At 51.1% G+C, this 14,614-nt stretch overlaps 1 protein-coding gene across 5 annotated transcripts in view; it reads right to left on the reverse strand.

The window, feature by feature from the left end:
- The window catches only part of CFAP57 (cilia and flagella associated protein 57), a 68,228-nt gene that overhangs the window by 19,253 nt on the left and 34,361 nt on the right, over positions 1-14,614 (reverse strand). For 4 of the 5 annotated variants that reach the window (XM_020914816.2, XM_020914815.2, XM_020914813.2 and 1 more), the window contains exons 14-18: positions 13,971-14,064; positions 13,169-13,359; positions 8,456-8,629; positions 6,892-7,050; positions 3,855-3,998 (exon numbers count right to left, since the gene is read on the reverse strand). In XM_020914816.2, coding sequence (XP_020770475.1) covers positions 3,855-3,998; positions 6,892-7,050; positions 8,456-8,629; positions 13,169-13,359; positions 13,971-14,064 — 762 coding nt within the window. The remainder of the gene's footprint in view (positions 1-3,854; positions 3,999-6,891; positions 7,051-8,455; positions 8,630-13,168; positions 13,360-13,970; positions 14,065-14,614) is intronic. The other variant, XM_020914817.2, reaches the window with a different exon arrangement.

Raw genomic sequence — 14,614 nt, forward strand, 5'->3', positions numbered from 1 at the left:
GCCTAATTACTGGAAGCATTTTGTATGGACAGAGGAGCCCTTTGACCCAATGCCTGGCATAAAGGTGGCACTCGGTAAATATTCATGTGAATGAATGAATGCATGGCAGATGTAGAAGGGCAAGGGGGAGTGAAAGCGAGGGAAAGGAGGGGGGCCTGAAACAATCTGCCTCTGGAAGAAGAATGATAAGATAAACATGCAATGTTTGCAGAGCTCTGTGGAGCCGCCTGGTAGAGGACACATAGCAAGTGTGGTTATTTGCACAGCTAACCAAAGAATGTATCTTAAAGAGGACTGGCCGGCTGTCAGAGGCATGGGGATACAGACTTGAGTGAGAGGCAGTTTCTGTCTTCAAGAAGCCCTGGGTCTAAGAGGGATTAGCGGGAAGTCAATGAGAAGTTCAGGTGGAGCAGGATAAACATCTTCTGCAGTCAGGACAGAAAGAGCCCTGTGTGTGCACAGTGGAGGGGTGGGGGTGGCCCCCAGGGAAGGGATGCTCAGTCAGGTTTTGTAGGAGGAATAGGGTTTAGAGGGAAAGTCGGGAAGGAGAATGTCAGGCAGGGAGGACGGCCGTGCACAGAAGGGACCAGAAACGTGGGAGTCTGGTGCGTCTCTGCGGGCTGCAAGTGGTTCAGCCACCCTTGGACCCTGGAGGGGGTGCATGTGAGGAAGGGGGAGAGGGGGCTGGACAGGTCAGCTGAGCTGGGTCATCCAGGACTCTAGGGCTGAGGCTCAAATGGTGAGAAGTTCAGACTCTATCCTGGCCAGAAGCGTGGCCTTTATCCTGAGAGTTCAGGGAGCCGCTGACAGGTCTCGCCCAAGGTGTGGCATGACCTGATGTGCACCTTAGAAGGCTTGATGGAGACAGCAAGGCTGGAACCAGGCAGCCAGTCAGGGGGCTGCCACTGTGGCCCAGGCGAGAGGCTGCTGCCCCAGACTGAGGAAACGGCCGCCACAGGAGTGAAAGGGGACACTTCCCTGGTGGGGCCAGTGGTTAAGAAGCTGCCCTGCCATGCAAGGGACAGGAGTTCAATTCCTAGTCAAGGAACTAAGATCCCACATGCCTCAGGGCAACTAAGCCCATATGCCACAACTGCTGAGCCTACACCCTGCAACTGAGACCCGACAGAGCTAAATAAATAATACTTTTTAAAAAGAGAAAAGGGGCTTCTCCACGGTCTATCTGAGTGCCTGTAGCTGGCTGTGCCTCTTTCTCTACAATCTTAAAGTCAGCAATGGCAGATTAGGTTAGAAAGGAAGTGATATGAGCAAAGCCTCAAACCACGCTGAGAAAAAAAAATCTAGTTCACAGAAAAATTGTGTAATATGTTAAATTTGAGTCACTGGCTGGACAGCCAGGAGACTAGCTGGTATAGGGGAACAAGGGTCCTTTTCCTGGTGGGGAAATTCCATCTACTTGTCATGTGTTACTCATCCAGTTCAGAGATTCTCAATGGGGTGGGGCGCTAGGGAGAGGCATTGTGCCTCCTCAGGGACCCAACCTGAAAAACATCTAGAGACATTTTTGGTGTCACATCTGGGGGAGGGCGAGGGGCAGGTTGCTACTGGCATCTAGCTGCTAAATATCCTACAAGGCACAGGATAGCCCTCTGCCCCGCAACAAAGACTTATCCACCCCAGAGTGTAAATAGTGCCAAGGAGAAGAAACCCCGCACTAGATAAAGAAAGAAAAACGTATGAAGGAAAATAAGGTTCTGGGAACTCCTGCCCTAGGAAGGAGATAGTCATGACTCATCAAAGAGAAGCTGGAAAAGCATCTGGGGTAGAGCGGGGGTGGGGGGGTAGTATTCTTCTTCCACGCAGAGAGGTCTCAGCTCTACAAAGGCACCGAGGACTTGCAGCTTCCTTCTTGCAGGGAAAGAAACTCCCAGGGAGGGCTGCAGCAAGTGGACCAAAGGTGTCTGACCCTCAGATGGAAGCCCCTGGGTCATGGGCCCCTGGGGAAGGAACTGGGCTCAGATAGCAGCCCTGGCTGAGGCTGGCACCTGTGGTGGGGCTGGAGGGGTCCTGTTTGACTCATTCTCAAAGTGAGGGGGGCATATTCCCTGCTGAGGATCAAAGTCACGGTTGGTCCAGGTACTGAAGGGAAAGTGAATAATCTTTCAGGTGTGTGGCAGTGGAAGACAACTGACCCAACCTGAAATGCACCTAATAAATGTCAGATGCCCCAACCTGAAATGCACTTAACAAATGTCATGCAGTGGGGGGAGAAGGGAGGCAGTGATGGTCTAGGGCCTGCGGGCACATCAGCACATCGACTTTCCAGGCAGGCGGGGCCCCTGCTCTTCCTTATCTGCTCAGGCTGCCATTCTTGGGCCCTGAGGTCATCCAAGAATGGCAGGAGGCCACCAGGAAGCTGCTCTGCGGCCAGCTGGGAACACTCTTCCTTATCCCAGAGGCCAGGGAGAAAGTCACTGTCACAAGAACAAGTCCTCTCTGGATGCATCAGCCTTGAACCGAGCGCACCATCTGGCCTCTTTTCTGGGCCTCCTGGAGAAAAGGCTTTGCTTTCCTCCACCATAGCTATTGTGGAGCCAGTTCTAATGGGGCTATCAGTACATCCTATACCCTTTATGCTTAGCTTTGCTCAGCACAGTTAGAGAAGATGGAGGGGGAGCAGGAGGCTGTTTTGGAGAGGATGGTCAGGGAAGGCCTCCTTGAAGAGGTGACACAGGAGCTGAGATGTGAAAAACTCAAAGCAGCCAGTGAGGTGATTGTCATTCTGAGAGCCTTCCGGGCAGGGGGAACAGATTTGCAAAGGTCCCAGGATGGGAAAAGCGTGGCTTGTCCTCGGAACTGTCAGAAAGCCTACAGGCTAGAGCTGGAGAAGGAGCCTGGAGATGTGGCTGGAGGGACAGGTAGAGGTGGGATCATGCAGGGCCTCAGGGGCCTCGGTAGAGTTTGAATTTTATTCTAGGTGGGATGGGATACCACTGGGAGTTTGCTGTGGTGTCGATGTAGGGAACAGACTGGAGGCTGGGGTCGAGTCCGGAAGAGAGAGGAAGGAGATGTGGACTGGAGAGCTGGGCAGCTGCAGAGGGCAAGGAGGGTTGGATCCGAAACATCATTTGGAGATCAATCAGACAGGCATCGGTGATGTGGATATGGAGGTTAACAAGGGAAGACCTTAGAAGGCGTCCAGAGTTCTACCTGAAGCACCGTGGTGTGGATCAACCATGGACCCCAGTCAGCTGCTCTCTGCCCAGCATGGGCAGGCTTCCAGGTAAACACCGCCACACAGAAAGGCAGAGGGGCCCACAGGCAACACTTGTACCCCACTGGACTCTCAGGAGCCCTCTCTTTTGTCTGCCTTCATCCTGTTTGCTTCCCAGAACACATACTTCATTTTGCCATTCTCTTGCTCAACAGCCTCTGAGGATTTCCTACTCCTTATCAGATGAAGTCCAAACACGGCCGCCTCACGTAGGGCTCCCACCAACATGTTTAGTCTGAGAAAAAAATGTTGAATCCAGAGGGATGTGCTTTCTGGAGGACAAGCTGGTGGCTGAGTAGACATCGCCCCCTGGTGGCTGAAGCCTCAATGGCTGCCGTTTCCCTTGGAGGGCCCAGAACTCGGGCACAGCGGGGAGGCGGGGGAGGAACAAGGTTAAATCCCATCCAAGGGCCCGGGGGAAGCCAGAGCTCAAAGCATTTTGCTTCTGCACCACTGGACCCCTCCTTAGGCCTTCACTTTCACTTTGTGCAGAGTGGAGGCTGGTGTGGACCTTGGGAGCAGAGAGAGGCTGTGAGGAGAGCTTGCTTTCAGCCCCCCAACCCCCACCCCAGCCAGGAATGGTCGGGACTAAGGCCAGGGTGTCCAGATGGCCTCTCACCTCTTGAATCTGTTCCTTCATCACCTTGATCTCATTCTCTCGAGGCTCAATTTGCTTCTTCAGCTCCTTTATTTTGTAGTCGAGCACAAACTTGAATTTCTCTAGTTCCTGATTTTTCTTTTTCAGATCATAGATTCGCTTCTCCTGTGGGTGAGAGCAGGGAGGTGGGAGACAGCTATCCGGAGGCCCTGGTATGGAATCCCTTTAGGCACAGAACACAAATCCTGTGACCTCCTGAGGGGACACAAAGGGGGGCTCCCCCACCAGCGGCACCACTGACTCCCCAGCTTCTGTGCCAGACTTCAGTCATTCACTCACCTATCCAGACAGGTTGTGGTTGACTGCATGGAAGCAAGCTCACCTGGAGAGCACCTCTCATCCCAAATGTTCTACAATATGACCTTACGCTTCTCCATCAGGAGGCAGGGTCTAATCCCTTCCCTTTGCGTCTGGCTGGATTTATGGTCTGCTTGTAACCCAAAGAATGCAGCTCAAGTGATGCAGTGTGGCTTCCCAGGCTATCTTGGAAAAGATCGAGCAGCTTCCACCTGGTTCTCTTGGAACACATGCTCTGGGGGAGGCCACCTGTTATGTCAAAAGTCCCACCGCTCTGAGACCTGTAGGCTGGATAGGATGTTCTGTCAACAGTCTCAGCTAAGCCCAGTATTCCAGCCATGCTGGCCAAGGGACTGGATAGGGGGCTGAAGAAGCCACACTGGCTGTTGGTCTTTGAGCCCACTGATGCTGGAGTCACCCACCTGAGGTCCCACTAGAACCCCAGACATCGAGGACAAGGACAAGCCATCCCATTGTACCCTGTCCAGATTCTAGACCCACAAAATCTGCAAGCATAATGAAACAGTTGTTTTTCACCACTAAGTCTTGGGGCAATGTGTTGCATGGCAATGACAACTGGAGAGTAGATTTACATGTTATTTACTGAACAGAGATCTTTTGCCAAGGTTACAAATTCCAAATAGAAATATGCCACAGTCCCTACCCTCAAGAGGAAACATACTAGTTGGGAAAGCAGGTGTGCCAACAAGTGTAAACCTACACTGTGACAGGTGTTGCAGAAGAGGCTGGCACACAGAAGGCATGGTGTGTATTGAGGGTGCTGAGAAGAACTCGCATGAGTTAGGGTGGTGGCAGATGGGGGCAGTGAGAAATAGGACTGGAGGGGAAGGGGGAGGAAGGCAAGGGTCTAAATAGTTGAGAATTTATCCAGGAGGCCAGGAGCTGGTTAGCTATAGCCCTCAGGTCAAATCTGACCTTCTGCCTAGTTTCATCAAGTTTTATTGGAACATAGCCAAGCCCATTCATTGATGTCTCATCTATGACTGATTTTATGCTACTGGAGCAGAACTGAGCAACTGTAGCAGAAACCACACTGCCTGCAAAGACAAAAAATATTTACTACCTTGCCCTTCACAGAAAAAAAAGGTTGCTGACCCTTGCCACACACAGTTGAGAGCTGCGATAGAATTTAAAGTGGGAGACTGAAATGATTACAGAGTGTGGAGGCAGGGAGCCTGTTAGGGAAGTGGGATGGAAGGCTGTTAAACCCGTTAGGCTGGTGCAATTTTCTAAAGGTCTTACCCTCTTTCTTGTCAAGACCCCCCCTTTAAGGCGGGGGGGGGGGGTGACAAAAAAATCAGTAGATTGGGATTAATATATACATACTACTAAACATAAAATAGCTAACTAGTATGGACCTATTTCGGATAAGGCAATGGCACCCCACTCCAGTACTCTTGCCTGGAAAATCCCATGGATGGAGGAGCCTGGTAGGCTGCAGTTCGTGGGATCGCTAAGAGTTGGACACGACTGAGAGACTTCACTTTCATTTTTCACTTTCATGCATTGGAGAAGGCAATGGCAACCCACTCCAGTGTTCTTGTCTGGAGAATCCCAGGGACGGGGGAGCCTGGTGGGCTGCCATCTATGGGGTCGCACAGAGTCGGACACGACTGACATGACTTAGCAGCAGCAGCAAGGACCTACTTATAGCATAGGGAACTCTACTCAATACTCTGTAATGACCTATAAGTGGAAAGAATCTAAAAAAGAGCGGATATGTGTACATGGATAACTGATCCACTTTGCTGCATGCGTGAAACTAACACGATATTATACATCAACTATACACCAATAGAAATTAATAAAAAAACACTTTAAGAATCTTCAGAGAGCTCTGGCTCCTACCTAAAAAAATGCCCAGCTATAAACACAAATGCTCACTTGCAGAAATGACATGCAGGCACTGTCTCATGCTGTCTTTGTCAGACCCCCCCGAGTGCCCCATTCACAGATGAGACAACAAGGCTTGGATCAGTTGCCTGATGCTGTCATGTGGTCAGCGGCTGCCCGGGAACCTAGCTCACTAGGCTGAAACCCAGGTTCTCAACCACCCGGGAGCTGCATCCAACTAAGGCAACAATGGCAGAGGGGATGAGAGGAGGGCGAGGAGCCTTGATTTGCTCAGGAGGAGGAGATGAGATTTTGGATACGGAGGTGGGTGTACCTCACAACATGTGATGTGTCTGTCTTACTGTTTTGTGAGAAAGCTATCCAGAAAAGTGATTTTGCTTTCTGCGGTTACCAGTGGTTACAGGGCTAGCCGCAGGGGAGTTGCTCTCTGATCAGGGGGACCACACGGGTGATGCAGTGGGTGAGCTGCCCCTAGTCCATGGGATGGTCACCCTGGGATGCCTGGCACAGAAGCGAGCTGGGGCCTGGCAGTCAGCACTCAGGCTCTTACCACCTATAAACTGTTAGGACCCTGGGTGAGACACTTAACCCTGGGACCAGTTTCCTGAGCTATACAACTGGGTTGCTCACGGTCCCTGGCGTTTTGGTGGGAATTGAATGGGATGCATTTGCAGCACTTAGCCCAGTGCCACCCACACAGTAGGCACTTCGCTGACAGCTCATCCCCCACTGAGGTCAAAAGGCAGGGACTCTGTCTAGAGCTTTGTCCTCATGGCCTGGGTCCAGCCAGGCTGGAGTGGAGGGGGGACAGAGGATGTGCCTTTACCTTATCTTGAATCGTCTCGTCTCTTTCCTGGATCTCCCGCTTGAGGCCCATGATGTCCTTCTCCAGGGACTTGATGACCCCTTGCAGCTTCACCTGCTCCCCCTTCAGGAGCTCAATGTCGTTGGTTCGCTCTTCAATCTCCTTCTGCAAGCTGCTGAACTAGGGGAAAAAACGGCAACAGCAGAGAACACCAGAGCCTGTGAACTCACCTCTGTTCCACCCCACTGCCTATAGATTTTAGGAGCTTCTCATCAGAATTTGGGACTGTCAGGAATTTCCCAGGCCAAATGGGCAATGTAGCCTTCTGTCCAAGAAGATCCAGTCCCATCCCCTTATGTGAGAAAGGACTGTCTGCCGTAAGGGCCTCTAGAGACCAGTTCCCCTGGTGGATCCAGAGTTTTCCATGACTGCACTGACCTTGAAAGGTTGGGATCCATGATCCATCAAGGTCACAGATGAGTGACCTAAGTGATAAGCCATCTTAGTCATGTCCAAGAAGGGAAGGCATGACTGCCCCTGGATTGACTAGTAGTGTGATTTCTAATAGGAAAGAATGTGAACTTGCTTTCCATTTGACTTCTTTAGAACTGTGGTGTTGGAGAAAACTCTTGAGAGTCCCTTGGACTGCGAGGAGATCAAACTAGTCAATTATAAAGGAAATCAACCTGAATATTCATCGGAAGGATGTTGAAGCTGAAGCTTCAATACTTTGGCTACCTGATATGAAGAGTGAACTCACTGAAAAAGACCCTGATGTTGGGAAAGACTGAAGGCAGAAGAAGGGGGTGACAGAGGATGAGACGGTTGGATGGCATCACTGACTAAATGGACAAGAGTTTGAGCAAACTCTGGGAGATAGTGAAGGACAGGGAAACCTGGCATGCTGCAGTCAATGGGGTCGCAAAGAGTCAGACATGACTGAGCAACTGAATAGCAACAAAGGCTAAACGTTTGGGGGGAATTGGCAATTCTGTAAGGATCTGTGAACTGAATGCCTCCTTGCCTGGCCGTCAGTGACTACAAACATCTCCCCCGCCTTGTAAACTAAGTACCCTCTACTCCCAATCCTTCTCCCACCCACAGTGTCCGGCCAGGAGCAACCCTGACTCCCTACACTGAGAGCCTGAGGACACCTCCAGGTGCAGACTTCATCTATCTCACCTCCAAAGACCTCATTTCCACTTTAAAGGTTTAACTCTGAAAACTCTAAACCCCACTTGCCAATACAGGAAAGCCCAAAGCGTTCACCGCGTCATGGTGAACCTCCTTGTCTCCTGTGAACAGGAGAGAGGAGGGCGAGCTCCAGTGGTTACCCCATCTGTGGTAAGGATCTGTCTGCCTGTCTGTGCAGGGGGAACCTTCACACTGGCTGGTGCTGCTTTCCAAACCCACTTGCTGGAGCTGAGGACATTCAGGTGGGAGTTCAGCCAGTCTGCCCCCCCACCGGCCCCCACCCTGGACAGAGCCACTGTTAGCTGACTCCGTGTCCGTCCACCCACCCCAAGCTTTCTCTGAAGTGCGGTCCAGGCCTGCCCCGCACGCCTCTCAGAAACCAGCCCGGTACCTTCTTCCTCATGATGCCTGTTTCTCCTTTGAGTCTCAGGTTTGCTTCCTTCTCATCCCGAAGCTTCTTCTCATATTTGGTCTTGATGTCTTGGATCTCACGGTCTTCATCTTCTTCAATCTGCTTCTTGGTCTCTTCAAACTCCCGCAGCTGCTGCCTGACATCCTCCTGCGCCTGGCGTGGAGAGAAGAGGAGTGTGAGTCCAGGGAGGTGGGGACAGGCGGCACCTTGGAACTCAGAGGGCCCAGGGCAAGGTGAGCATCGAAGGCTATCACAGGGATGAAAGACCGAGTGTTAGCACAGAAATGGCAAACAAGGCCATGGGTCCCTTGGCCCGTCCACTTTCTTCCTGTCCTGTCTGTCCCTCTCTCCCTACCAGATCAGGCCTCACACTCCATCGCTTTGATCACCGTCCCATCAGAACACCCACCATTCCACCTCTGGCTTTCTTCACAGACACCAGCCCCCCCTCTATCTTCCTTTCACTAAACTTGTGATACTTACAACTTTATATTTATTTCTGGAATTACTCGATTGTCTCTCCCATTAGATGTAAGTTCCCTGAGGGTAAAAACCTAGCCTATCATGCCCACCATGAGTTCCCAGTGTATAATACACACTGGCACACAGCAGGTACCCAATAAATATTGAATGAATGAGTGACTCTTTAATTTTTCCCCCCTCCCTAATCCAGTCAGTACCACCCTTTCCACCTTTTGAATCCACCCACTTCTCTGTGCCTCTGCCACTGCCCAGGCCCCCATCACCTCTTGCCTGGACTGTTTTCAGCCTCCGAGCAGGCCTCCTGCCTCTGGTCATGCTTCCCTCCAGCCTGATCTTATCCTCCAGTTGAGGGGAACTTTCTAAACCACACACCTGGTCATGCCGCTCCTAACTTGGAAGGCTTCTCTGTCTCACCCTTGTCCTCAGGGTAGAGTCCGGGCTCTTGAACCTAGTCCACAAACTCTCAGGAGGCAGGCCTGGCTCACCTCTCCAGCCTCAGCCATCACTCCTGCCCTGAGCTCTTGCCAGTGTGAACTAACTGCAGTTCCCCCAATGTGCGTGGTCCTCAGCTACAGGACCTTGGTACTCATTGGACCTCTGGTTCCAGCCTCGTCCCATGGCTTTCTCTGACTCTTCCTCCAGCTCTTGGCTGAGGTTATCAATTCCTGTGTGAAGCCTATATACCCCCCATCACATAATAAATGCCTGTTTGACACGGAGGCTCCATGATGGCAGGGCCGCATCTCTGTCTACCACAGTGCGCAGTATATGGTATAGAGTTGGTGCTGAATGAGTAAAAGCCTAGAGCTCAGATGCTGGGAGAACAAGCTCTGCCTGGTGGAGCGTGGGGGGTGACTGGGGCAGGACCCCTCCTTGCTCATTGCTGCCTGGCGGTGGACATTGTAGATCTCAGCAGAATCAGTGGCTTTCTTCCGATTCTGACCCTGGCATTCTCCCAGGTTGCACATACCATCCCTTGACTGAGTGTTTTGGAGATTGAGAGAGGCAGGTGGTTTTAAAACTGACCTCAATGACCTCCTGACAAAGGCTTCTCTTTGCCCATCATGTCACCAGACTATTGCTGGACCGAAGTCTGGCCAGTGGACTCTGCCTGTAACCCAGAGGGGCCCACAAGCCCCTGCTCTTGAACTAAGAGATGTTGCTAAAAAGTAGAAGAATGACATTTGGGAAGCATCTCTCTAGGAAAGTTCTGAGTTGAAATCCTGCTGACTCAAAAGAAGAAAAGCCTTGTCATCACTATGAGAGGTCTGGGGAGGAAGGCTGGCCTCTCACCACTCTGGGCGGATCCATTCACCCTGAAAGCAGAGCCCAGGAAACTGAGATGCTGTTGTATAAGCTCCATGAGTAAAATGGGCCTGGGGGCCTTGAGAACACAGAGGAGGGATACTTAGCCCTGTAAGGGGGAGGAAATACCAATAACCTCAGACATGTAGATGATACTTCCCTTACGGCAGAAAGGGAAGAAGAACAAAAGAGCCTCTTGATTAAAGTGAAACAGGAGAGTGAAAAAGTTGGCTTAAAGCTCAACATTCAGAAAACTAAGATCATCGCATCCGGTCCCATCACTTCATGGCAAATAGATGGGGAAACAGTGTCAGACTTTATTTTTCTGGGCTCCAAAATCACTGCAGATGGTGATTGCAACCATGAAATTAAAAGACGCTTACTCCTCGGAAGGAAAGTTATGACCAACCTAGACAGCATATTAAAAAGCAGAGACATTACTTTGCCAACAAAGGTCCATCTAGTCAAGGCTACGGCTTTTCCAGTAGTCATGTATGGATGTGAGAATTAGACTATAAAGAAAGCTGAGCACCAAAGAATTGATGCTTTTGAACTGTGGTATTGGAGAAGACTCTTAAGAGTCTCTTGGACTGCAAGGAGATCCAACTAGTCCATTCTAAAGGAGATCAGTCCTGGGTGTTCATTGGAAGGACTGATGTTGAAGCTGATACTCCAATACTTTGGCCATTTGATGTGAAGAGCTGACTCATTTGAAAAGACCCTGATGCTGGGAAAGATTGAGGGCAGGAGGATAAGGGGACAGTAGAGGATGAGATGGTTGGATGGCATCACTGACTCAATGGACATGGGTTTGGGTGGACTTCGGGAGTTGGTGATGGACAGGAAGGCCTGGCGTGCTGCAGTTCATGGGATTGCAAAGAGTCGGACACGACTGAGCGACTGAACTGAACTGAAAAGGGGGAGGAGGAGGGGGAGGGGTTAGGGAAAAATTGTCAAGGAGCTGGCTCTTGTCCTGAGTCCCTGAGGTTGCACACCAGCAGCCAAGCGAAGAAGCATCGTCTTGAGCAGGGGCTCAGAGGTTGGTGTAGAAGAATTCTGGAGGCTGCACATCATTGGATGTGTGAAGCTGGATTGGGCAACTGGAAATGGGGCTGGGCAGGTAGGCAGGGCAGCTAGGGAGCATTCCTCATACTGTAGAACTGGAATCAGGTGGGCTCAGGTGGGGGCGGAATTCTCTTGGCTCTCACTCTGCTATCTGAGCTCAGCCTCTGCCAAGTCTGTGGGGCCTCCACCCTCTACTTCCTACTGAGTCCACCCTCACTGCCTGGGCAGTGTCCCAGTTCACCAAGGACTTCCGGATGCCGACTCAGCATCCTCCCTGCCACCATCAGGGTGGTTACAGAGGACCCTAGGACGTCTCCTGGTGCTGTGATCCTTATCTTCCTGCACCCGCTCTCAGGCCCACCTCTTGGAGCAGTGCCACCTCTGAGTCTTAAAATACAGGCCCTGCTCTCTGAGCACAGGTGACTTCTCTGTTGGATCCCAGATATGCCACCCTGGCTCTCAACCTCACCACGTTCCCTGGCCTGGTCTTGATTCATCCACAGTCTCTTGGTTCCTTACTGACTCTCTCTGGCCTGGACCCAGGGGCTTGTTCCCAGCCGACCATTATTTTCACCACTTGGTGAAGCCCCGGCTCTGGGTCAGGGCTGCTCTGTGCCTTCCTTGCTCACACGTTTACTTGCAGAGCCCTGCTGTGGAAAAGCACACAGCCTGGTGGGTGACTGCTGCCAGAACTAGTGTCTCAGGCAGTTAGGCCTTCAGCTAGAGACCTGGCCATCCTCTTCATCATCATTCCCTTCAAAAATCACTCCATACAGGGACTTCTCTGGTGGTCCAGTGGTTAAGAATGTGCCTTCCAAAGTGGGTTCGATCCCTGGTTGGGGAACTAAGATCCCATATGCAATGGGGCAACTAAGACCATGCACTGTAATGAAGACCCAGAGCAGCCAAAAAAAAAAAAAAAAAACCACCCCAAAATCACTCCACACCTTCATGACTCTCCTGCCCCCTCACTCTCATAACACCATCTGCCAGAATTTTGTGCCAAAAAGGAGACCATCTGGCCTCTCTCAAATTTTCTCTTCATCTCAGGAAACGAGATATTGCGGCAACCCCATCTGCTGGAACATTCTATGACTTTGCTCTGCCTGGATGCTCTCTCTTAACCTCCTGCATTTCCCTGTCTCCTGGTTAATTCCAGCTTCCATGCCTCCAGGATCTCAGTAGCTCCTACCAGCCTTTCCTGACCTTGGAGGCCAGCGGCAGGGGATGTGGGGGGTGCATGGAGGGTTAGGAGGTGGAGGGGGGAGGCGCTCTGTGTCTGTGTCCCCCTCTGTCCTGTCTACATTTTGATGAACATTAGTCTGTGTGAACGCCTCTCTCACCCAACCAAGAACCTGGCCCCACATTTCACTTTGCTTGACCACCCAGCACTTATGCTGGTAAACCTGTAAGACAGGTCTGTTTGTTGAGTCCGTGAAGGAATGATTTCATCTTGTGAGACACAAGAAGCTACGAAGGGTTTCAGGCAACCTTCTTCCCCGTGGTTCAGGTCCCTTGTTCGTCTGCAGGTTCTACAGGCTTCTTCTAGAAAGCTCTCCCTGGTGAAGATACAGTTAAAAGTAACGGGGATGAACTTAGTCTAGCCAAGGAACTTCAGTCTGAAAAGCTGAGCACCTCCCCACTCAGGGAGGCCCCTAGCTGCCAGGGACACAAACATAGAAACGGCACCAGACAAGGCTACGAAACACACTCAGGAAGGAAGGCGGGGAAGGAAAAGGAGGTCAAGTGAGGCTCCCCACGGCTCTCAGGGCTGTTGCCGGGCCAGGGCTGCAGGATGGCACTGTGAACAGGAGGCACAGCTCGGCTTCCTGTGAGTACCTCTTCCAGGAGGGTGGTTTTCTCCTGCAGTTTGGCCTCGTAAAACTCAGTCAGCTCCTCCAGGGCCTGGCTCTTGGTCTCATCGTTATCCCGAAGCTGCTTCTCGTATTCCTCCTGCATCCTCTGGGACTTGAGCTGCAACTCCTGGTACTTCTCATATTCCAGGAGCAACTTTTGGTTGTTGCAACATTCTGGAGAGAAGCAAGGAAGGTTACTTCAGGAGGGACGGTAGCAGCAACCCCGGGGACGCTCAGGAGCCTTGGCTGTTTTTCTGTCCCCTTCTTGCACCAGCTAGAGCCTCTGCCTCCACAGGCCAGATTCAAAAGCACACCCATCTTCCTTACAGGGCCCCCACGCTATCGTCTCATCAGGCAACCCGATTCCCTCCCTTTGATGTTAGGCAGAAAGGTTTCCAGGAAAGTGCAGAGGGATGTTTAGGGGTTCAGGGTCAAGAGGAATGTCCTGAGTATGCAAAACGGGTACCAGCACCCCCATCTTAGGGAAGAGTAAACTGAGGCTGGGGGAGGTTAGGTGACTCCCTAGAGCACCCAGCAAGTCAGGGTGAGTCTGGGACCCAATGCAGCCTATTAGGTTCCAAACCCACACTTTTTTGTATCTCCTACTGGCATGCAGTAGGTATTTAACCTGTGTTTAAAGCATGAGTAAATACACAGGAATAAAAACCACAGTGAGCTCCAGGGGATAAAGGCAGGCTGTTTATAGACTGGGGTTGAATCCAGAGGGCTATTGGACTTTGCCCCCAACCAACCCTCTGCCCAGGGCCCTCCACAGGTGGCCTCACCTAGGTCCTGCAGTTCCCGGCTCTGTTTGTCCAGGAGGTCGTCCATGCATTCTCGATGGAGTACATCCTGCTTTTCTTTCTCGGTTTTTAAAACCTAAGACACAGAGTCAAATATTCTCATTTCTACACGTCTGGTGAAAGCACCACTGAGAGAAGCACCAATTGTACAAGAATAGCCTCCTTCACTCACAAACATTTCCCAAGCCCTTACTTTGCACCAAGCACTGTTCTATGAACAACATTCAAGCTATCATTTTTATTTGTATTATATTCTGCTCTGAAAGTTCTACACTATCTCTATACAGATCCCTTCTGTGAAATGGATCTTGTCAATCACGAGTTCAGGTTTGGACAGGCCCCAAATGGATTTTCGGGTGGAAAAGGTAAGAACGGATTTGAATCCTCTGTTGTTAGCACATTGCTCTCAAAGGAAATCCTTGGATATGTTAATGTGCCAGCTTCTAAGAAAGTGTTTTCTTTCATGGAGGAGGAAAGCTCCTTGCAGGCAGGGGAGGGGCCTAACTTTGTACTCTGTGTACAGAGGGCACCAATGTTTGTTGATTAAATGAATGAAATAATAAAATTAACTGCCAGGGTGTCTTTAGACTCATAGAGATAACATAAAAGAACCAAATATCACTTGA

The sequence above is a fragment of the Odocoileus virginianus genome, chromosome 5 (assembly GCF_023699985.2).
Source record: "Odocoileus virginianus isolate 20LAN1187 ecotype Illinois chromosome 5, Ovbor_1.2, whole genome shotgun sequence".
Classification (NCBI taxonomy): domain Eukaryota; kingdom Metazoa; phylum Chordata; class Mammalia; order Artiodactyla; family Cervidae; genus Odocoileus; species Odocoileus virginianus.